Below are 24571 nucleotides of genomic sequence, written 5' to 3'. Positions count from 1 at the left end.
TCCGTCGTCCTCTTCCTCCTCTCACCCGATGATGTTCATCTCACTCCTGATCAAAGATCCTGAGAAGGTTTTGAATTAGAATTTAAATTCAGCAAATAATAATAATCACTGGTGGTACGTTCTCAATCTGACCTTCACCTGATTCTGTTAACTTCACTCCTTATCGTCTGATTCCACACACAGGGTCGCGCGCGTGTGTGTGTGTGTGTGTGTTTGTGCGTGTGTGTGTGTGTGTGTGTGTGTGTGTGTGAGGAGGGGGGTCGTAGATCAAGAGCTAAGGAAGAGAAAAAACTCCTCATTGAATTAGTTGAGGTGGAGAAGTTTGAGGCCGCGGGAGCTGATTGGTTGCTGTCTGAGCTGGCGTCGATTCACTTGACTCGCTCAGGCCGAAGCAGCCGATCTGGATCCCGATGAGCCGGATCCAGCGGAGGCAGCGATGCATCAAACGGCCCTGTGATGTGAAACGTGGCGTCTGGTTCCGGGTTGTTCTTTGAGCTCCGTCTTAAACCCTCCCGATGTTCACTCGCTCGCTCAGACAGAAGACGAGCTCAGCGGGAGTCTGGGAATTTTTCTGTTCTCACCTGGGATCTGAATAAATGTTTCGGGAATGAGTTCCTTCACTCAGAGAAGAAGTGCGGCGGTGAAGCTGCCGAGCTCCGGGCGAGGTCTGGAGAGGACACGGGAAGAAGAGGAGGATCCGGTTAAGAAGGTCGTTGGTTATGTCAACATAATCTTTGGTGATCATTGTTGTAGGAGTTTGTCATAATGAGAGCGCTGCTGAAGAAAAGATCCTCGCACACGTGCAGCTTGAATCACTGAACTGGGGAGAATATTTATTCACAAAAAACAAAACAACAACTTTACATTTCATGCATGAAGGAGCACTGACCGTATGTAACTGAAGCAGGAAACATGGCCGCTCGCGTCATGTGATGTAAACAGGAAGTAGATTGTCTCCTCTGCAGTCGGTTGCTTAGTAACAGAAAACTCCTCTGAAGGAGGAACGGCGATGGTGAAAAGTCAGAGCAGCGCTGACGACGAGTGGAACTGTTAGTGACAGGAAGTGTTAGCGACGCTTTGCCTTCGCCGCTGGTCGTCGAGTCCTGACTGATGAGAACCAATCAGGAAGTAGAACACGGGCGTCGTCTGCGTCATCGTTTCACAAACTGAAACACAACCCGGAGTACGGGTACAAAAATACGTCTTCTTTGTTTCTTGTTGCGTCTGCTGACACGCGGTTCGGTCGTTCGCAGTGAGAACGTTCCGTGACGTGACGTTGAAAAAAGCCCGAGAAGAAAAAGGGCCGACGCCCCCGTCACATTGTGACTCTCGCTGACGATCTCAGCAGCCGACACACTGCAGCCTCCAAAAAATGCTCATGCATAATACATATGCAAAAGTGTCGCGCCATATTACGTAACCGTGCTGCTGCGTGTGTGCACGTGTTGGGCACACACACACACACACACACGGATATTAATGAGCTGCTGTTTATAAATCCATGTCCCTGACCCAAGCTTCGGTCGAACCCCCTTCTGTCTCTCGTGCATCGTCTGCTTCGGTCTAGCACTGTGGCCCGGTGGATGAGGATCTGTCCTCTTCCTCCACCTCCTCCTTCCATCCTCTTCCTCTTCCTCCTCCTTCCATCCTCCTCCTCTTCTTCCACCTCCTCCTCCTCTTCCATCCTCTTCTTCCTCCTTCCATCCTCTTCTTCCTCTTCCTCCACCTCCTCCTTCCATCCTCTTCCTCTTCATCCTCCTTCCATCCTCCTCCTCTTCTTCCACCTCCTCCTCCTCTTCCATCCTCTTCTTCCTCCTTCCATCCTCTTCTTCCTCTTCCTCCACCTCCTCCTTCCATCCTCTTCCTCTTCATCCTCTTCCTCCTCCTCTTCCTCCTCCTTCAATCCTCTTCCTCCACCTCCTCCTTTCATCCTCTTCCTCCTCCTCTTCCATCCTCTTCCTCCTCCTTCCATCCTCTTCTTCCTCCTCCTCTTCCTCCTCCTTCCATCCTCTTCTTCCACCTCCTCCTCCTCTTCCATCCTCTTCCTCCTCCTCCACCTCCTCCTCCTTCCATCCTCTCCCTCCTTCCATATTCCCGCTTCTGTTTCTCCCACGACAACAAATCGGTTTTTTTCTTGGAAAGCAAAGAAGGTTTAACCACACGCTTGATAAATTGTACAGTGTACAGCAGTGACACTCTGACACCAGGGAACGTGTCACAGAGTCTCTGTCTGAATCACACACACACACACACACACACACACACACACACACACACACACACACACACACACTCAGGGGACCCATTAAACCTATGAAACACTCTAAAGTGAGAACTGCACATGAGCCCATTTGTTGGTACGAAGCGGTGGAAGAAAACCTCAGTTCTCTCTGAGTGAAACAGTCAAACGTGACTCGTCAGTGTTCTCAGGCTGAAGTAATGATCGCGGCTCTGATTCGGTCCTGGGTGTGTTGATTTGAATGATGCCACAGTGATAAAGATGGAAGACAGAAGCGGAGATCTCCTCTGAGTGTCAAGCTCCAACAAAAACAATGAATCCTCCATTCTTCTATGACACGACTCAGCGTCAGACCCTGTGTTTGGCTGCGCCGCCTGACGGACGCGTTGTAGCGTTTGTCACGAGCGCGTCTCTTAAGGCGACGATGAGTGATGTTTCCAAACTGCACACACATAGTTTAGTGGTGCGGACCGCACCAGTTTTTGGGGTTTTTAGATTTACAGATCTGAAAAAAATGAAAATCACTTACTGCCCCTTTAAGACCTGAATGCAACAGTGATAAATTTGCGATATTGAGATTTACTTGATAACTAGCGGAGTCAGAGAAATGAATTAATCACCTGTAGTTGAAAGTTATCAAACCTGAACTGCTTCTTCTCTGAACTTCACAATGACATACGTATATAATTCTTTGATACTGACGGTAATTCATTGAAGCCATCGTTCCCATGCCGGGAATCGAACCTGGGCCGCCTGGGTGAAAACCAGGAATCCTCACCGCTAGACCATATGGGTAGAAACACCGAGAGGCCCCGCCCCCGATCTAGGCTCATTCCTCGGTAACGGGAAAAAAAAGTCTCAGTTTCACGACTGAAAACATGTGTCGACAGATCCTGAATCCTGCGCACTGGTCCTTTAATTAACCTTGTGACAGCACAACGTGGTCAGAAGTATGTGGACAAGCGTTACGCTCCTGCCTGACAGCTGGACTCGTCATTTCAAAAAACCCCAAGGGGGGCAATTCATTTTGCTGCTGCAGCAGAACAGAAGCCTCCACGTCCGTGTCGGAACTGTACCGTCGTCGAGCGAGTGACAGAGATGAACGAGTGAGGCGCGTTCAGTGGTCGTGGCAGACGAGCGGCGTCCGTTTACCTTCTGGTTTCCACTCTTTTCCGCCAGATGTTGAACCTGCTGCGGGGATTTTTTCTCGCAGATTCAGACACGACAGCGTTTGGCACAGATGCTGGGTCACGAGGCGTCACGCTCACAGTCGGCTGCTCGTGTTCGTGGCGGAGGCGTCGGGTGAGGTGGAGGTCCGGTGAGGTTCCTCATCCACAAACTGGGGAAACCCTTTGTTCATGGAGCCGCCGTTGTGGTTGACAAACACCAAGACAAACCCTTGTTTCAGTGTCAGGAATATCTATCTAGTTTTGTTGTGAGGAAGCATCTTTTGAGATAAATCTGCATCATTGTCTGCAGGACACACGATAGTCCGGTTGGTGCCCGGTGCTGGCGTCCGGGTCCCGGTAGCTCCCCTGCGCCGGGTCGCGCTGCTCACGGCGTCCGGCCTTCTATCTCACCTCACCAAGCACAATCGCTGCTAATGGACGAGGCGACGGGTTCAACCGATTACGTTGTGTGGTAACAGAGAAACGACGCCGTGTTCTGATTGTGATTTTTCTGTGGCAGCTGCCGCTCAGGTCACAGGTGGCGTCTGACCTCGACACACAGATAAGGCACAAGTGAAATCAGACACGAACCTCTGCACAGACACCAGATTACACGTCTGTGGTTTACTGAACTGCTTGTTCCCTGAAGGAGCAGCAGCAGTTTCACTGGCTTCAGACGTGTTTTATATACTTCGTCTTTATCTGGACAACTCAAGACTGTAACGACTAATCTCCCAGACTGAAGCAGGAAAACAGGACACGAGACAGAACCCTGAGAGACGACCAGGTGGGTCCCTGAGTTCTAACAGGAGCCTCATGGCCAAACACAACTTCACTCTTCACTCTGGGAAGGAGGCAGAACATTTCCACAGATATGAGCTGTGAGGCCGGATCCTGAATATCTGTGTGGGATGAGACTGTGCAGCCGCCGAAAATCAAAAACCTGCTACGGATTGGTGTCGGGCCGCCTCAGTCGGTGGCACATGATACGAGCTTCCAGACGGCGCCTTTGTCTTGCGCTTAAAGCCTCTTAAAAGAGACTTTGTTCTAGCGCCTCGCTGGACACGTTGGTCTCCGTGGCAACAGAAATGGCAAACTCAACACCTGATTCCCGCCGGTAGCTCACCTGGGCTTTCTCTCCTCCACACACACACACTAACAAACACATACACACTAACACACACACACACACACACACACACACACACACTAACACACACACACACACACTAACAAACGGGAAGAAGTATTTAGAAGGAAAACTGTGAAAACAAAGTTTGTACTAAAGAATGTAAAGTTCTTTTGACGTGTGAACCTGTGAACAGTTTTCTTTAATGTTGTTCCTGGTCGATGTGGTGACACATCTGACTCCGTCATTATTTTCTGACAAACGGGGAAACGCACTTATTTGCAGCGTCTCCAAGTTTTCTAGTTTTCACTGTCGATTTTTCCTGTTTCCGTCAAGCGTCTGAAAGTTCAACGTGAACGCGACGTATTCTGGACGTTTAGTTCAACAAGCGTATTCAACAGGACGTAGAAACATGGAGAGGTCGGGTCACCACATGGAACTATATCTAACTCTTATATGAACATAGAGTCATGGACAATATATTGAAGTTCAAGTTCTTCTAAATATTACACAATGTAGCTTTAGAATAAAAGGTATTTTCTGTTAAAAGTCTAAATGTCCCCAACACCAGTGGATAGAAACACGATTAGACAAGTGGGAGGTTTTATGTGTAGTCGTTGTTCCATATGTGATTATACATTATACACAAATGCAAATGGGCCACTCGACGCCGCTGCGCTCTTTTGTTGTGGAGGTTAAACGAGGAGCAGTGAGCTGATGGTCGGGGACGGTGCAGCTTGATGCTGCTGTTCCCATCGTCCTCCTCCCTCCCTCCCTCCCTCCCTCTTCCTCTCTCTTTCTCTATTGTACGACGAGGGCCAGAGTCAGTTCCTGTGTCATTGTTGGGGATCCATCTGCCTGGCTGCACACACACACACACACACACACGCACACACACACACACACACACACACACACACACGGAGCGGCAGCAGCAGCAATTAAACCTGTTCGACACACTTGACAGAGACGAGCTTTGGGCTGTGTGTGTGTGTGTGTGTGTGTGTGTGTCCAGCACGAGCCATCTGTGAAACATCCACACACACACACACACACATATGCAAATGTGTGTGTGTGTTGTATTAAATACAATTCATTCACTGACATTCCCGTGCCCCCCTCGTCTTTTTGACGTGGAGGGGCGAGCGTAACCTCCGTTGTCCTCTTGTGATGGACATGTGAGACAGACGAGCTCAGGGAGGGGATGGATGGACGGAGGGATGGACGGACGGATGGATGGACGGACGGATGAGTGGGTGGGTGTGGAGGGAGGACAGGGTGGATGGACGGATGGACGGACGGATGGATGGATGGATGGGTGGGTGTGGAGGGAGGACAGGGTGGATGGACGGATGGACGGACGGATGGATGGATGAGTGGGTGGGTGTGGAGGGAGGACAGGGTGGATGGACGGACGGATGGACGGACGGACGGATGGATGGACGGATGAGTGGGTGGGTGTGGAGGGAGGACAGGGTGGATGGATGGATGGACGGACGGATGGATGGATGGATGGGTGGGTGTGGAGGGAGGACAGGGTGGATGGACGGATGGACGGACGGATGGATGGATGAGTGGGTGGGTGGGTGGATATGGAGGGAGGACAGGGTGGATGGACGGATGGATGGATGAGTGGGTGGGTGGGTGGATACGGAGGGAGGACAGGGTGGATGGACGGATGAGTGGGTGGGTGGGTGGGTATGAAGGGAGGACAGGGTGGATGGACGGATGAGTGGGTGGGTGGGTGGGTGGGTGTGGAGGGAGGACAGGGTGGATGGACGGCAGATTGGGGAGCAGACCTTTCATTTATTTGTGGCTCCCTGAAGTAGGACAGCCGGCAGACAGATAGAAGAGACGGGGGCAGCTGTAATCGCTGGTGGCCGCAGCCCCCATCTGAAAGATATTGTATTGATATCAGGCTGTTAGCAGGAGATTAGCATGTGGACGACTGGGGGGTCTGGGCCAGTCTGGGTCGGGGGGCAGCTGATCATGATGACGGACACCATTGTTCTTTTTGTGTCTCTGAAGTGCTCTACTTTCTGTGGCTGGAGTAAAGACAGAGAGACAGAGATATGGGTTCTTATTTTTCAGCTAAAGAATGATACTGATTCCCAACTTTGCTCGTAAGTGAGCGTACATCATGAAACTGATCAGCACAGCAGTTTTATATCCCTGCCGCTTGCAACAGCTCAAACTAGACTTAAAAGTAGACGTCTAAAGTTTTGGACCTGAACAAAAACACATTAATATGCATAAATGATCTGATCCAGAATCGATGGGAGGAGGGTCAGTCTGGGTCCCACACAGACCGGAGGACAATAACAGTCACCGCCAAGTACAGTCGTCCCAAACTGAACCCAACCACAGACAGAAAACACCAACACTGGCTTCAGCACGAAGAGTGGCGACTAACAAGCTGCTGCCTTCGAAAAAGACGGTGAAATATCATCAAAACAAGTATAAATAAAGTCTGGATTGATAATCTCAAATAAAGACGCACAAACAAACACAACCTGATTAGATTTAGACCCAATCAAGTCCTGAAACTGGTCTTCATCACTGACCAACTGTGAAGACTTGTCACTAGCCGAGTTCACACTCGACGGTTTCAAGCCAGATTCTCGCTCGCCGTCGAATTCTGGAGCTCGCCAACGAAAAAACCCAAATGGGCGTAGAGTCGTGTGTTTTCGTGACAAAACGTACTTTGGAGACCAGACGGATTTCTCCTGGTGAATCTCGTAGTGTGTCTCCTTTTAGCTCTTGTTTTTGGTCTCCACCAGTTCCCGAGGAAAAAATATCCGGCTGCTCCTTCGCCGCCAAACGCTCCACTATACGTTCAACGGATCTGCTTTTAATGCCGACGGAGATGAAGATGTACAAAAAAAAAAAAAGTCCTTATCCTTCAGATAAGTCCAGAAACCGACCTGTACTGACAATCCTGTAAATCCATAATATCCATCTTAGCAGGTGCGTGTGTGTGTGTGTGTGTGTGTGCAGTAATCCCTGTATTATATGCTTTACTAAATACATGTTTGCACCTCTGTAGCATCCCTAAGCTCATGCTTAAGCCTCCATATCATTTACTGTAACTGTAACTCACTGGAGGCGGTTTGCTTCGCGGAGTTAATGACACATGGATTTAAAGATACAGGCCACAGATACGAACACGTCACTGCAGCTCGATCGAAGAGAACACATTTACTTGACGTTACATTCCATGGACAAGGGTCTGTTGAAATTTTTAAACTTCATTCATCACGGCTTTGTGTGAATTCATTTCTGTTGTCACTGTGTTTACATGCACAGCAGTAACCGGGGTGTGGTCTGACCCCTGTTAGGTGAATAACCAGGTTCTGCCAGTTCTCCCTGGTACAGTAGGTGGCGCTCTGCCAACGTACAACTGGTCGGAATAAGGCTTTTTTTTTCAACCGGTTGACTTTTGTCAAAATCACAACAACTTGGAAGGCAGAGGAGAACACGGACGACATTTCAGCGCTGTACATTTCGTACATTCTCAACGCCTCAGTAACGTCAGTTGCCGTGGCGACATCCTCGGGTTTGAAGGTGAAGCTTCGTATTGTTGTTGCTGTTGTTTTTGGCGCCCTTGCCTCCCGCGAGTGAGGAGGGGCTTTTATAACCTACGGAGCGTAACCCAAGTTTACCCCGGTCAAGGTGTCTACATGCACAATAACCCCGGTTACTAAAAGAGTTATTTAGGTCTGTTAACCAGGGCGAGGTGTTCACATGGCGTTTGAGAAACCGGGGTGTTGCCTTCACCCGAATATAATCAGGGTTTTTGTGTGGCATGAAAATCAACTCGAAACAGAGACTTGGATCTTGCCACTGTCGTCCCTTTGTGTGCTAACGCAGGGGAAAGAGTGTATGTTCGTTCTATACACCACATTACCATATTTTCCTGTGTTTTTTCTTATTAACTACAAAATCCCACGAGGAGATGTAAAAACCAACAACGTTAGTCCGTCTCTCAATCCCTCTGCTTCCCTGTGGAAATACTGTACATGAGAGAGAGAGATGTGTAGTTTCATAAGGGTTTTCAAAAAAAGTTATTGCCCAAAGACACTGGGCTCTGTTTGATTTCAGCAAATGTGAAAATATATAGTGTATTTGTTCGGGGAACTACTTTTATTGGTGGATTGTGCTAGTTTTTGAGATGATGTTGGAACTCTTATGGCACAGAAGAATAGAATATATTAGGCTTTAATATTTGCTTAGAGGAGGAACAATATTTTGTTGGTTTAATGGTCGAAAGTAGGAAGAAAAATATAGGTCATATAGCGGTTGGTTCTTTTTGTATTTAGTATTACAAACAGTTGTGGTGATTCCAGACACTAGAAAAATGGACGTAGACTAAGCCAATGAGGAAGTGCCTCAGACCTGTATTCTGTGTAATGACCAGCAGAGGGCGACTCTATGAGAAAATGACTCTACTCTAGTTTCAAGTCTTCGTCAATAAAGCACAATATCAATTTTTGTGTGATGTTCGTGTACGACAACTAACCCTAAAACATAACCGAATGAAACACTGCATTTAAATGTTTTAAAAGTTTTAAATCAAAGAAAATATGAGACATTACGACATTGCCCGCCATATTTTCAATTCCTAGGAGACGTGACAACACGCATGCGCAAGCGGTGGAGCAATGAACGAGCTCATTCTTATCTGGTTGTTGGTCCCGTGTGCTCGGTCACAGACGTTCCTCCAAATATGGCTACTTCTGTTTAAAAACAAAAACAAAATGGCGCTGGTCAGTACTGCGACTGGATTACATCACTCAAGCTTGTCTTAAATCCATGTGTCAATTTGACTTCCTGTATGGAAATGAATAGAATCCAATGTTTGTTTGTGAAGCACATTCACACGTGTAAAAAAAAATTGTTGTTGTAACAGCTATGTAATTCATGCTAGCTCATCATATTGATGCAGTCCTCTGAGTCATATATCCCCATATGTAACAGCTATGTAATTCATGCTAGCTCATCATATTGATGCAGTCCTCTGAGTCATATATCCCCATATGAACCAGCAGCCATTATTCTTGAAGTTCGTGGGGGGACAAGGTGACGATGATAATCCGGAAGTCCTGCTACATTTCCGTGTTGGCCTCAGAAGCCCTGCTCGCGCGCTCGTGCGCTCAGACTCGCTCAGCGGTTGGCCGACGGGGGTGAAAAATGGCGCCAACCACCTCGACTGTGAGAAAGGGGCGGGGGGAGGGGTAAAGAATACAGTAGCAGAATAACTACTACGGAATTAATCTCTGACGTTTAATGTTGTCATATATACTTGTACATGTACTCGCTGTGATGAGAACGTTTGGGTGTTCAGTTGTGTTTTTCCCGGTTGGAGACGGTTGGTCTCGTCCTCTCGTCGCCCCGCCCCCCCCGGGAGCCGCGGCGCAGTGGTTCGGTCCGGCCGCCGTCCGCCTCCTCGCGTCGCTGCTGCTCTTAAACATGAAGCTGGTGTCGCGTCGGGAGCAGCGGAGCCTGAACCGTAGAGCTGGCTTCTACCTCCCCTCCGCGAACAAGGACGCCTTCTGATATTTATATATAGATAGACATATATATGTACATATACATATATATAGAAACAGAGGCTCCTCATGAAGAGCCCCAGCTCGTTGACGTTATTACCATGTCGGAGGGAGACGTCGCAGCGCGGTGCTCGCTGTCCACAGATCGTCTATTTATTCCGGGTCTGAAGCAGGAATTCAGACACAAGACCTCCGAGTAGTTGATCGGTTATTATCTCATATATTATATGTATATATATTATATATAATATATATACGTAAGTTGTTTTTTGTTTTTTGTTTTTTTGGATCCTGTCGCGTTTTTTGTTTTTTTTCCGCCGGAGGAAAAAGATTCGTCGAGCGATGTACAACACCGTGTGGACCGCGGAGCAAGCCGGCGAGGAGGGCGACTGGCGGGGCGTGATGATGCCCTACTCCACGGAGCTCATCTTCTACCTGGAGATGGACCAACCGCCAGGTAAGCAGGCGGTGGCGGGAGCGGGAGCTGACGGCGCTCAGCCGGGCGAGGAGCCGGACGAGGAGCCGGTGGGGCTGGTGTGTTCAGGGTCTGTTGGACTCGGGAGAGGAGAGGAGCTGCTCGAGCTAGTGGTGTGTTCAGTGTCTGTTGGAATTGGGAGAGGAGAGGAGAGGAGCTGGTTCTGGTGCTGTGTTCAGGGTCTGTTGGAATCGGGAGAGGAGAGGAGCTGCTGGAGCTGGTGGTGTGTTCAGGTTCTGTTGGAATCGGGAGAGGAGAGGAGCTGGTTCTGGTGCTGTGTTCAGGGTCTGTTGGACTCGGGAGAGGAGCTGGTTCTGGTGGTGTGTTCAGGGTCTGTTGGACTCGGTGTGAAGTTGGCCGCTGCTGCTCCTTCCGGCGGTGCTCAGCGGTGTGTGGCTCGTCTTCCTCCGGGAGATTCATCTCACTTGTGTCTCTGCTCGTTTGTGGGGGTTCATCTTGTTGTTGTTGTTGTTGTTGTTGTTGTTGCAATATGAGCTCTTCTACCGAGATGAATTTGAGTCTGTTTTCCTCTCAGAACGGTGACCTTGCTCTCAGTCCATCCGCATTTCCCCGTTTTCTCACTTGATAGTTTTGCTTGCAGCTCCTCCAAGCCCTTCGTTTGCAGACTAGAAAAGAAACGCAGCCGAACCCTTCCTCCGGCCTCCTGTGTGTGATTCATTATGAAGAAGGACCAGGGAAGAGGACAGACACCACAACACCCATGGTTTCAGGTTAAAAAGCGGAAAAACCCAGTGGAGTTCAACACAGACGAATTTCATCATTGAGGCAAAACATCTATTTTTTTTCTTCCGTCTTTTTGCCTCAGACATCAGAGTAGAAGCTCCGTTGTGGATCATCCCGACATCAGCTTCTGTCCCGGGCCGACATCAGTAGGAGGGAATGGAGGATGTGATCCAGGAGCCGGGTGATGAAAGCAGGAATAAAATCATTCTCCTCATCACATCCTCCAGTGTCACGCAGCTCTGGGTCTCTGCAACTCAACATGGGTCATTCATTCCTCAGCTATTGTGCCCAGTTGTCATTTGACACCCCCCCCCCCCTTCCTCTCCTCTCCTCTCCATTCTCCCTCCTCCTCCTCCTGAGGTGTGAATACATGTTGATTCTTTTCATTTGTGGACTTGACCCGAGCGATGTGATGAACTTCTCTCTGCGCGTTGGCTCCTCCATTCGTACTTATTAAAACTGGAGCTGCGACGACTAAATTAATCGCCAACTATTTTGATAATCGATTAATCGATTCAAGTAGTTTTTATGGGGTGGAGAGTCATAATTCTCATTCAATCATCTCTTCCTCTTGACCCTCAGCTCGTCTTTATCTCTTTGTGTGTGTGTGTGTGTGTGTGTGTGTGTGTGTGTGTGTGTGTGTGTGTGTGTGTGTGTGTGTGTGTGTGTGTGTGTGTGTGTGTGTGTGTGTGTGTGTGTGTGTGTGTGTGTGTGTGTGTGTGTGTGTGTGTGTGTGTGTGTGTGTGTGTGGAAACGGCAGCGAGGGAAAGAAAGATGAGATGATGAGGATGATGAAGGGCCAAGGAGACGTAGAGAGAGAGAATAGAAAGGGGGTGGGGGGGGTCAGCGTCCCGCAGATGTTCATTAGAATATTTATTACACTGGAATTGAAACGTGAACGCCTCATTGACTGTGTGTGTGTGTGTGTGTGTGTGTGTGTGTGTGTGTGTGTGTGTGTGTGTGTGTGTGGGTGTGTTGCCTTTGTGAGGAGGGGGGGGGCGGTGATTAGCACAGGTGGAGTGCCACCAACTCCCCCATCAGCCCCAGGGGAGTGAGTGTGTGTGAGTGAGTGTGTGTGTGTTGAATGATGAGTCTCATCTTTCAATGGAAAATCACCGGGGCGTTATGGTTAAAGCACCGTGGCCAGTTTGGTTCGGTTCCCGTGAACGTCACGTTACTTCCTGGTTCTCCTCACGTGCGTGTAGTTCTGTTTTTTACATTTTTAAATATTTTTTTATTTTTTACTGCTTTTGAGTTCGAGCAAGGAACGTCTCTGAACTGTTACGTAATGTTACGTTGACGACAGTCCAAGTTTTTTATTGTTCTTTTGGTGAGTTAATCAGCTGATTGTTTGTCTAAGGACTCAGTGGAAATATATAATGATCAGAACATTTAACACCAACTTGATACTAATCTTGTTGATATCATAATATATATCTCTAGATTAGCATGACATCGCTTTGCTGCAACGCCGGAGAACAATGACAGAACATGTCTCTCGTCGATTGTCGGTTCCTCAGAGCAGGAACATGATGGAAATACAAAATCGTCTTGTTGTGGAAAATATTTGGGAAATAATTGTGATTATCTTCTTGGGGAAATGGGCCCGTCGCACAGAACCTGCCGTGGTTTTCTCCAGCAGCAGCCGAGCGAGGGCGTGACATCACTCACTCACGCGCGGCGGCGACGCGTCGGAGCCTCGTCACGTGATCTGATTGACACGTGGCCCAGAGGAGACGTACAGTGATGCTGCGACGTGTCGCTGAGCAGATAATAATCTGCACAGAAATGAAAGTTTGAAGTTTGTAGTTGTAACAGAAAGATCACCGACTCAAGGTCCACTTACTGTCTCTCTCTCTCCGGGGCTTTCAGCCGCATCACACCGTCTCTTGCAAAATCTCAAGTCGCCTGATGTGATTGAATTCATCGGACTGGAGCCATAAACTGGATTATGTCCTTTCAATTATTAATTTTTCTTTTTTTTCTGATCTGATTTTGCCAAATTAAATTATAAGCTCAGTCTTTAAAAAAAAAAAAACAGTGTGTGTGTGTGTGTGTGTGTGTGTTGGGTCGAGTCTGACTGATATGTAATAACAATATTAGAGAGTAATAATTATCTCCCTATATATGAATGGAATAAAAACAAAACTTTTCTGTCTCTTCTGTAAAATAAAAGTTTTCCTATTGGCCGAAGGAGCTGTCAGTCACACTGTTCAATAGAAACAACGTGTGTGTGTGTGTGTGTGTGTGTGTGTGTGTGTGTGTGTGTGTGTGTGTGTGTGTGTGTGTGTGTGTGTGTGTGTGTGTGTGTGTGTGTGTGTGTGTGTGTGTGTGTGTGTGTGTGTGTGTGTGTGTGTGTGTGTGTGTGTGTGTGTGTGTGTGTGTGTGTGTGTGTGTGTGTGTGTGTGTGTGTGTGTGTCCAGGAGGAATAGATAATACCACTGGGTAACTCCACCTCCCTCCTCTCTTATGAGCTCCGACTCCCTCTCCCTTCGCCCGCCACCCTCGCTGTCTGCTGATTGGCCGAGGGGGTGGGCCTCCAGCGCTGGGATTAGCTGGCGCGTCATGTGTCTTCTTGAGGATCAGCCAGCGCTCGCTCGCTCTGCTCGTCAGTCAGTCTGACGGAGCGGAGAGCAGGAGGAGGAGGAGGAGAGAGGAAGAGGAGGAGGAGAGAGAGAGAGAGTGAGTGAGAGAGAGAGAGAGAGAGAGAGAGTGAGAGAGAGGAGGAGGGAACCAGCTGAGGGGCGAGTGGCAGCATGCAGCTAACGGAGAGAACGATGGTGGAGGACGGTAAGAGACAGATTTGTTCTTCAGGGCTGGTTCTTCTTTCACGTCTGTTTGTCCTTATTCCTTTGTTTCTGTTTCCTGTCTTTCTTTTTCCCTCCTTCACTGCTGTCTTTCTTTGTTACTATCTCTCTCACTTTCTTTCTTTTTTCCCCTCACTTCTTTTCTTTCTTTCTGCTAAATCCACTTTCCCTCCATTTCTTTTGTATTTTTTCAGTTCCACTCTTCTTTTCTTTACTTCTTTTTTCTTCCCCCTGTCTTGTCATGCAGCCTCCTCCTCCTCCTCCTCCTCCTCCTCCTCCCTCCTGTCACTCGGCACGCGACCTGAATCCTGCAGAGCTCGTTCTCATTGTTTCCTTGTCTCTTTTGTGCTGCAACTTTGTTGCAGAGTTGGAAAATCGGTGCATCGACAGAAAGTCTCTCACTTCCAGATTCTTAGACGTGGGGACAGAGTTGCTGCTTTTCTCTCTCTTTTTGTTTTTTATAAATCTTCATTTGTTATAAATGACATTGTTACTGGCAAAACAATTTTTGTGTGTGTGTGTGTGTGTGTGTGTGTGTGTGTGTGTGTGTGTGTGTGTGTGTGTGTGTGTGTGTGTGTGTGTGTGTGTGTGTGTGTGTGTGTGTGTGTGTGTGTGTGTGTGTGTGTGTGTGTGTGTGTGTGTGTGTGTGTGTGTGTGTGTGTGTGTGTGTGTGTGTGTGTGTGTGTGTGTGTGTGTGTGTGTGTGTGTGTGCGCGCTTGCTTTCACAGCTGTGACGCTGGAACACACCCACATACTGTAGATGCCCACACACACACAAACCACCTGCAGCTCAGCGATAAAGTAAAGTTGTGGCAATAAAAACCGAGTGTACGGCAGGAACAGTTAAATTCAGCCTCATGTTCTTTTGAGTTTTTAATTTGTGCAGTCATTTTTCGCTGCAGTGTGTGAACTCCTGTTGTGCAGTGAGGATCTTTGTCCGTAGCTCTGGTTTCCCTCCCGATCAGCTGGAGGGTGCACACGTGATTCTCTCTCTCTCTCTCTCTGTGTGTGTGTGTGTGTGTGTGTGTGTGTGTGTGTGTGTGTGTGTGTGTGTGTGTGTGTGTGTGTGTGTGTGTGTGTGTGTGTGTGTGTGTGTGTGTGTGTGTGTGTGTGTGTGTGTGTGTGTGTGTGTGTGTGTGTGTCAGAGCGCTGCTCCTTTGTCTGGTGAGGAGGGGGGAGGGAGGGGAGGGGGAGGGGGGAGGCTGCACTGACGGTCCTCTTTGTTCACCGTCTCTCGCTCTCCGTCCGTTCGTGCAGCAGTTTGCGGTTGCGAGCATTTATCTTTTCTTCTTTTTCTTCACAGTTGTGACACTGCAGTTGTGTATTTTGACCAGTTTTTCATATTTTCCCACATTCCCAGACTCCGTCCTGTCTGCCGGGACGGTTGTCATTCGTGAGCGCTACTTGTTTTGTGCAGGAGAAGAAGAAAAATACTAACAGAGTGATCAGAGAGTATTGATCAGCGCGTCGGAGGGTTCGGCTCCGTCGACGCTGCAAAGGTCTCGGACTCTGATTAGTTTAACGCTTCAGGTTTACAATGGAACAAAGGACGTGTGTGTGTGTGTGTGTGCGTGTGCGCTGGTCATTGTCCTGTTGTTGCTCTCGGCGATGCTGAAGTGAAATGTCAGGGTCAAACTTTTTTACTTTCTTGCCTTTTGACATAAATGTCAGTTGCATATTTCTGTGTTTTTGAGGCGACTAAAGCAAATTTAAGACAAAACAAAGATTTAAGATGGATTTTATTAATTGCAAATGGAGAAAAAAATTGTTTGCAACCTCTTGTGCTTTTTGTGACATCGTCCTTTGTGTGTTTCACACACTCACTTCAGTGTGTTCACGTTACGTCTGAGCAGTTTAAAGGTGTTTTACTGTTTTTTGTTTTTTTTTCACTGTACAAAAAGTCTGGAGTGAATTTCCACCCCGAGTGTGAAAGTGCACGTGTGTGTGTGTGCGTGCGTGCGTGCGTGTTTGCTTGCTTGCACGTACTACAAAGTGCTGATGGAGGTAAAACGCTGCAGCTGCAGAGTGACAGGAGGTTCGGCTCTAACTCTGTGATTGACAGCCACTGAGGGGGGAGGAGTCAGAGAGGGGGAGGAGTCAGAGAGAGAGCGGGAGAGTTAAAAGTGGGAAAGTACAGGAGCGACGAAGGAGAACAAAGAGCGACGGAGGAGTTTGTGTCACAACCCCCTTGTGTGTGTTTGTGTATTTGATTATTAATATTGAAGAAGTGAACAAAAGGTCCCCAGGTTATTAAAGCAGTTTTCACTTGTTCTGGTTAATTCAAGTTGTTTTACCTGCTCAACACACACACACACACACACACACACACACACACACACACACACACACACACACACACACACACACACACACACACACACACACACACACACACACACAGAGCATAGGTGATCTGTGGCAGATGTTGTTGATGACACTTCATCTTTAGCTCCAGTTGTGTAAAAAATATTATTAAAAGAAGAAGAGAGAAAGACAGAAGCACATTTTATATTTCCTACCTGTGAATGTCTGGTTCTGTTGCCCCCTGGTGGCCGTGGAGGCTTCAGCAGCCGTGTTGTGTTCACTGACACTTCAGCTCAACAGAACGTATAAATGAATACATATAATATGTTTGGGATATTGATTGAAAATGTATTTCCTTTGCTCCAGCAGTGTGCAGACATGATGATGTCGTTATCTGCTGCGTGTGGTCGGCAGCCGTCACGTCTGCTGACACACTCGTCATAACTCGTTTAAATTCGGTCTTACAATGTCGTACGTTACGTTCAGCTCCACAATGCTGCGGCCGTGTGACCGGAGAGAAAAAAAACAGCTTCAAAGACAAACTGTACAGTTGTACAGTGTCGACAAACAGTGAAAAGCTTTATGAAGAGTGTGGTGCAGGGGGCGTGGCCTGTGGGGGAAAGGGGAGGGGCGTGGCCCACCCACAGTAAGACAGTAGCCGTGAGTCTCGTTTCTCCAGCGTCATGCGGCTCCCCCTGTGCATTGTGGGAATCTCATATTCTGGTTTAAAACACCAAGACGAAAACATCGCAAAAGATTCAACAGGGCGTTTCCCTTCAGGATGAGTTCAAAGACGAGAGAAACTGTGGGAAGACACAGTGTTGGCAGGTGTAACTTTTAAAATCCCTCGCCAGCTCCCCCTATCTTTCACAAAGTGTGTGTGCGTGTGTGTTGTGATGATGTAAGGAGTGTGTGTGTCGTGCCACTTGTTTGTCCGTGTGATTAATGTCACGTTCATTTAAATACAGTCTGTGTGTTAGGATCTGCATATCAAGTCTTTCTCTGGTGGAATCGTTTTGTGTGCTTGTTCGCACGAAGACAGACACTTTCTCAACGTTAACGAGCTTCTTGCTTTGAGTGGGTTGGTTCTAACATATTCTCTCATTTCCTCTCCTGCAGCTCTTCCTCCAAAGCCGGCGAAGCCGCAGCAGCAGACGACGCCGTCCTCGGTCGGAGGAGGAGGCGGCGGCGGCGGTGGCGGCAACAACAACGACACCAAGGACGTAGGAGCAGACGGTTCACTGCAGGAGGCCGAGTGGTACTGGGGAGACATTTCCAGGTAACACACCTGTTATATATGGAACTTACCCGTTGCTACTGTTTATTAAAAAAAAGTTATGTAACTGTTCCTGAGCAGCAGCGCCCCCTAGAGGCACACGTGCTGATTTAATTCTGTTGGGCTCCGAGTCCAAGCGATGGAAGTGAACTGAAACACAAGTGAACGCTGGATTATTACCCATGATCCTCTTCTTCCTGAACCTCGAAGAGCTGCTGCTGCTGGAACAAACTCTGTTCACAATTCTTCATATTTTAAAAGATTCCTGCTGAATATTAGAGATAAACACCCCGACAGTTCTTTTTATTTTGTTTATGACGTTTTATTCGAGGAGTGAGTAGAGCTGCAATAGTTAATCTATTGATCGATTAGTAATCGGCAACTATTTTGATAATCGATTCATATGTTGAAGTAGTTTTATGAAGAAAAAAAATCATAATTCTCTGATTTCAGCTTCTTACATGTGAATATGTTCTGGTTTCTTTGCTCCTCTGTGACATTAAACTGAATATCTTTGGTGTCGTGGACAAAACAAAACATCGTCTTGAGGTTTGGGGAAACACAATCGACATTTTTTCACCATTTTATGAACCAAACAACTAATCGATAAATCGAGAAAATAATCAACGTATTAATTGATACTGAAAATAATTGTTCGTTTCACCTCTAGTGAGGAGTCTCCCTGTTCCGAGTCAGCGTAACATTAATAAAAATGGAGATTCATGACATTTGAACTTCATTCCAAGTGTAAATGTTCATGTCAGTGTTGAGGCCTAAGTGCAGGTGAGTCAGGTGATAACCACACCTGCAGTGGAGACAGTCAGTCTGGATGAGTGTGTGTTGAAGGTGTCACTCCCGGCAGCAGCAGCATCCACCCACTGACGGTCTGTTTACTCTGAGGCGTGTGACTGATAACCAGAGGCAGTTTAAAAATCAATGTGCACGGCTCACGCAAACCAATCACATGTTCTTCCCTCTCGTTCTGCTTTTTGTTCTCAGGGAGGAGGTGAACGACAAACTCCGAGACATGCCCGACGGCACCTTCCTGGTCCGGGACGCTTCCACCAAGATGCAGGGCGACTACACGCTCACGCTGAGGTAAACACACACACACACACACACACACACACACACACACACACACACACACACAATGAGGGAGACACCCAGTTTCTCTAGTTCAATACAGATGCAGTACAATCACGTGTCGAGAGGCAGTTTGTCTTCACCCACCACAATCCGTCTGTTCCATAATTGTAATACTCGTCTCTGTGTGTTTCAGGAAAGGGGGCAACAACAAGCTGATCAAGATCTACCACCGCGACGGGAAGTACGGCTTCTCCGACCCGCTGACGTTCGGCTCCGTGGTGGAGCTCATCAGCCACTACAGACACGAGTCGCTGGCCCAGTACAACACCAAGCTGGACGTCAAGCTGGTGTACCCCATCTCCCGCTTCCAGCAGGTCGGCACACACACACACACACACACACACACACACACACACACACACACACACACACACACACACACACACACACTCGTCTTCCTCTGTAACACCCCCCTCCACCTCCCACCTCGGGGGTGTTTCCTCCCCAAACTGCAGCGGCAGCAAAAAAGTCAGTGCTCGCTGAAACAGTGCCGCCTCGTTCCACGACTCATTTATTGTCCCTCCCCTCCCTCGCCCGACTCGTTCGCTTGGCGAGTCATTACTCAGAGCGACGCAATATCTCCGAAACCACACGCACCTTAGTTACTGTACACCCAGTGCATTGTGGGTGGTTTATTAAAGTAGCTAATGTGCGGCTCTCCCCCTTCATTCTTTTTTCCTTTTCCCTCATCCTGTCTTCAGTTTCTCTGATGCTTTCGCTTGTTCCTCCTCGTTTCCTCAGGACCAGCTGGTGAAGGAGGACAACATCGACGCCGTCGGGAAGAAGCTCCAGGAATACCACAATCAGTACCAGGAGAAGAGCAAAGAGTACGACAGACTGTACGAAGAGTACACCAAGACGTCGCAGGTGCAAAAACACTATTTTCTAATTTGAACAGAAACCTGTCAGGTTTCTTGTCCACTCACTCCCTCTGCCTCTCTCAGGAGATCCAGATGAAGCGGACGGCCATCGAGGCCTTCAACGAGACCATCAAGATCTTCGAGGAGCAGTGTCACACGCAGGAGCGCTACAGCAAGGACTACATCGAGCGCTTCCGCCGCGAGGGCAACGACAAGGAGATCGAGCGCATCATGATGAACTACGAGAAGCTCAAGTCCCGGCTCGGCGAGATCCACGACAGCAAGGTGCGGCTGGAGCAGGACCTGAAGACGCAGGCCATGGACAACCGCGAGACGGACAAGAAGATGAACAGCCTGAAGCCCGACCTCATACAGCTGCGCAAGATCAGGGACCAGTATCTAGTGTGAGTAACGTGGTCGAAGAGTAAGATCAATTGATCGATCAGATGACTGGCCGCGAAGGCGGCGAGCAGGCGGATACAGGACGAGGTCTTGTTAGGAAAGACGATGACGTACCGACGGACCGTGGCCAACACGGTTCGTGTGTCAACAGTCGTGTTTTGACAGAAAGTTGTAGATGAGTTTGATTCAAAAAGACTTCACGTTGGTTTGGAACATGGGCCAAGAAAGAATCCATTCAATTTAAAAAACAACTGGTGAAAACGTCCTCTCACAATGTTAAAGAAAGAAAGATATATATATATATTTTCCTGGATCCGCTCCGAACTTTAATGGATGTTCCATCCTTCCCCTAAATTTCGTGGAAATCTCTTTCGTAGTTTCTTGCGTAATCTTGCTGAAAAAACGAACCAACGAAACAACTGTTGGACAAGAGAAAAAACATAAGCCCCATGGCCTCAGAGGTACAATATATATATAATTGTGTATATATATATATATATATATACACACAAGATTAGAGTCTAAAACAGAGAATTGTACGAGTTTTAAACGACGACTAGGAGCTGACGGAAGTAAAAGTTGAAAAAATTCAGACACATTTCATAATTCTACATCACGCTGTGATACTTCCCGAGGCTCCGACCCTGAAGTATGGAAACCACTGAAATACAATGTGATAAATATAATCAGTTCATCTGTTAACTCTGTGGAGAAACGGTTTGTGAAGAACTCCCTGAGGGAACGAGGTCGTGAGTCACGTGATCGATCACGCGAAGGTGCCGGACACCTTCTACTCTACTTCCTGTAAATCATCCCGTCTCCCGGGACCAGAGTCGGCCCGAGGTCAGACGGACAGCTGGATGTTAGCCGCGCTTCATTCAGCTTCATCACTGATGTACATGAAAAGAAGCCTTTCAGACGGATCCATGGTAATAATGCTCCTCTCTCTCTCTCTCTCTCTCTCTCTCTCTCCAGCTGGCTCAATCACAAAGGAGTTCGTCAGAAACGAATTAACGACTGGCTGGGAATCAAGAATGAGAACACTGATGAGTAAGTCTTCTTCTGGGTTTTATTCTGTGTTGTTTCCCTCTGCCGAAGCTTTGGCCTGAGATGAGGAGAGTACGGAGGTCAACACGCTGCGACTTAAAGAAAAACACATGCAGACAGACAATAGGCCGAAAACACAAGAGTCACTCAGCTCAGATTTCATTGTCGTCAGTTTGATGAAGATGATTTCATATCCGACTTTTCTTCCGCTGTGATTACATCGCTCACTTCCTGTTTCCCGCCGCGCGTCCTTTCACAGAGGCTACTTTGTGAGCGAGGAGGACGAGAACCTGCCCCACTGCGACGAGAAGAGCTGGTTCGTGGGCGACCTGAACCGGACGCAGTCGGAGGAGCTGCTCCTCGGGAAGCCGGACGGAGCCTTCCTCATCCGGGAGAGCAGCAAGAAGGGCTGCTACGCCTGCTCTGTGGTGTGAGTACACACTCCGAACACCGCTCACACTCAGGACCGTGGCGTCCGATCGCTTCTGCGTACAAACTCGACACCAGTGGAAAAAATCTCATTCGTTATCGAACTTTTTTCTGCAAATGTCAGATTCTTTGTTTGCTTCTCGATAGATTTCACTTTTTCAAATGTTTGGTGACTAAAAGACTGATTATATTTACACTTAAGTCTCAAAGTTTCCAGGAAAAACCTCCGGATGCTGCGTTCACACCAAACGCAATGTGATTTTTTCGTACGATGAGATCACGTACAGAGTCAATGCAGTGACGCAGGAAGTCTCGAAGGAAGTGTCATTTGCTCAACTTCAGATGTTTGACACGAATTTCGAGTCTTCTCGCGTTTTAGCATTGACTTTGAACGTAGATTGGAAATTCGTGTCTTTTGCTGAAGTTTAAATGTTTTAACTTGAGCGAATTATCCTCATGATGCGAAGTCACGAAACCCGATTTAGCGTGCACATTCACCCGACGTCACTGAAGTCTGACAGAGTAAACTGAAATGACTCGACGGCAAAACGTGACTTGGCGACAACATTCGCCGCGTGTTTGTTTCTGTTCAAATTACGTTGAACTGAACATTCCTAAGAGTGTTTTGAAAGCGTCCGTGCTCCAGTGATTGACTGTCTCGTCCTGTGTCTGTGTGGTGACAGGGTGGAGGGCGAGGTGAAGCACTGCGTCATCTACAGCACGCCGCGGGGCTTCGGCTTCGCCGAGCCCTACAACCTGTACGGCAGCCTGAAGGAGCTGGTGCTCCACTACCACCAGACGTCGCTGGTGCAGCACAACGACTCGCTCAACGTCCGCCTCGCATTCCCCGTCTACGCACAGATGCCCTCCGGACGCAGATGAACCCCACCCGCCCGCTCACGCTCCCCCCACATAGACAACAAACCAACCCCCCCCCCCCCCCCCCCCCCCTCCTCTCGCAGGGGGACGGGGGACGGGGGACGGGGGGGAGAGAGTGACGTCGGGATCGGTTGAAGTACGAAGTCACCAGACCCGTAAAAAACAAACCATAGATAGAAACACTTGCTGCAACACACACGTCAGCCACCTTGGAGTTTATATATTTTTACAAGAACAATTTTTCGGAGGGCATTCTTTCTAAAGACTGCTTGATTTTGCACAAGGAAGTTTTAAATGTTTTTGTGAATGTGAAGAAGAAGAAGAAGAAGAAGAAGAAGAAAAAAATTTACGCGACAGAGGGAAGGAAGGAAAAAACGGAGTAGGCAACTTCAGAGTTTCAGGTTGACCCCGCTGCTACCTAAACTCCAGCTCAGACTTTTTACTAGAAACTCAGAAAAAAACGTGCGGACGACGACGACGACGACGAAACATTCCCATTTTAAAAAACCTTTTCTTTCCTTTTCCCACCTCAGATGATTATATTACTGCTTTTAATTTTATTGTTTGTTTTGTTTCTGGAGTCGTTTTCATGTTTCAGCCGTTTCCTTTTTGTTTGACTCCTAACGTTGTTTGTGGATAACGCAAGAGGAGATGATGAAGATGATGAAGATGATGATGATGATGTCAAAGTGTCTGTTTCTGTCCCTCTCCGTACGAGAAGCAAAAATAATGTAGCATAACAAGAAACCGGACGCTGGTTTTCGCTGAGCGACAGCTGCTGAGGGGTTCAGGGGGGCGGGGGGCGGGGGGAGGGAGGGAGGGAGGGGGGGGCACGAGACACAAAACAGTTCTGAAGGTTTTGATTTTATACTGTCGAGGTTTTTTGTTGTTTTTTCTTTGCCAATGTGTAAACAAACGGCAGCGTCACAGATTAGAACAGAGACCAAAGTTGGTGGGGGGGGGGGTGCAAAGAGTCTGTTTTTCTTTTCCTTTTTGTGAATGGAAGAGAGAAATACAAACGGATGTTGTGTTGGAGACCACACATAAAAAAAACAACGAGTTTTGGGCCACGTGCACCAAATAGACAAAAACAACCAAACGGTACGTCAACAGAAACACAGACGGTCGAGAGAGGAAGCACTTAACACCAGTTCCCGTTCGTGACCTCGGCTCCCCGGACATTCAGTCGCCTAGCAACTAGAGCTGAACACAAACCAACAGTCAGCAATAAAAAAAACTATATATATATAGTGTTTAAAAACAAACAATTTGACGACGACACGTCTTCTTGAATGACGGGACGAGTCCGGGACACTGGCCGACGTCACAAAGGGGAAAGAAAAAAAGGTTACACACGAGAAAACAGAAGTCCGACCATGAAACCTGAAAAACGCATTTGTATGTGTGGTTTAAAAATGAGGGAGAGACTGTGGGGGTTGAAACGTGGGACTGTCTGTGTGTTTTGTCAGAAAAACCTTCAGAAATAATAATAAGCTTTGATTAAGAAGAATAATGTTTTGGAGCTGAAGACGCAGGCTTTAGGAGGAAAATACTGAAAACTTGAACGAACGTGCAATGGAGCGTCGTGTCGATGTCGCCGAGCGAGAGTGAGATGCACTAAAGGTCCGAGAGATAATCAAAGTGCAACAGTGAAGCTTTGGGAGTCAAATTTTGTTTTGTCTGATTGCTTTAGGTTTATTATTATTATTATTTTATTATTTTAAGCTCAAAACTTCTTGCCCGGTGCTCGACTTTATAACCAGTGGAAGCAAAAGCATCACGCAATAAAAATGATCTTCAAAAACTGAAGAGAAAAACAAAAAAAACCAAGTTGCATTCTAATTCTTCCTGGAAATCCTCTTGTCACTGATTGGCCGGGGGGGAGACGACGTGTTGTGTCGTCCCATCACTTCCTGTCTGATAATCTGCAGCTCTTTTCGAGGTTCCTCATAAAACGGAGACTCACACCAGCTTCTTGTTTTTTCGGAACGATGCTGGTTACAAAGTCGGTCGTGGCACCGCCCCCTCCCCGACCTCCACCCGGACCTCCACCCTGCTCGTCTCCGAGCGTCAGGTTATAGGAAGATGGCGACTGTACGAGAAGCGGTGGAGT

At 47.9% G+C, this 24571-nt stretch overlaps 1 protein-coding gene across 4 annotated transcripts in view; it reads left to right on the top strand.

Annotated features, from left to right (window-relative positions):
* pik3r3b (phosphoinositide-3-kinase, regulatory subunit 3b (gamma)) overlaps positions 1 to 23134 on the top strand; it is a 173514-nt gene extending 150380 nt beyond the window's left edge. For 2 of the 4 annotated variants that reach the window (XM_035646652.2, XM_035646654.2), the window contains 8 exons: positions 17536 to 17695; positions 18692 to 18790; positions 18975 to 19155; positions 19583 to 19708; positions 19786 to 20105; positions 21079 to 21153; positions 21410 to 21580; positions 22263 to 23134. In XM_035646652.2, the coding sequence (XP_035502545.2) occupies positions 17536 to 17695; positions 18692 to 18790; positions 18975 to 19155; positions 19583 to 19708; positions 19786 to 20105; positions 21079 to 21153; positions 21410 to 21580; positions 22263 to 22461 (1331 nt within the window). In that variant the 3' untranslated portion in view covers positions 22462 to 23134. Of the gene's footprint in view, positions 1 to 10033; positions 10544 to 13856; positions 14096 to 17535; positions 17696 to 18691; positions 18791 to 18974; positions 19156 to 19582; positions 19709 to 19785; positions 20106 to 21078; positions 21154 to 21409; positions 21581 to 22262 lie in introns of those variants that run through there. The other 2 variants (XM_035646655.2, XM_035646656.2) reach the window with 2 other exon arrangements.
* Positions 23135 to 24571: the final 1437 nt, after the last annotated feature.

This window comes from Scophthalmus maximus, chromosome 13 (assembly GCF_022379125.1).
Source record: "Scophthalmus maximus strain ysfricsl-2021 chromosome 13, ASM2237912v1, whole genome shotgun sequence".
Lineage (NCBI taxonomy): Eukaryota > Metazoa > Chordata > Actinopteri > Pleuronectiformes > Scophthalmidae > Scophthalmus > Scophthalmus maximus.
This window is presented reverse-complemented; position numbering and strand designations above follow the sequence as displayed.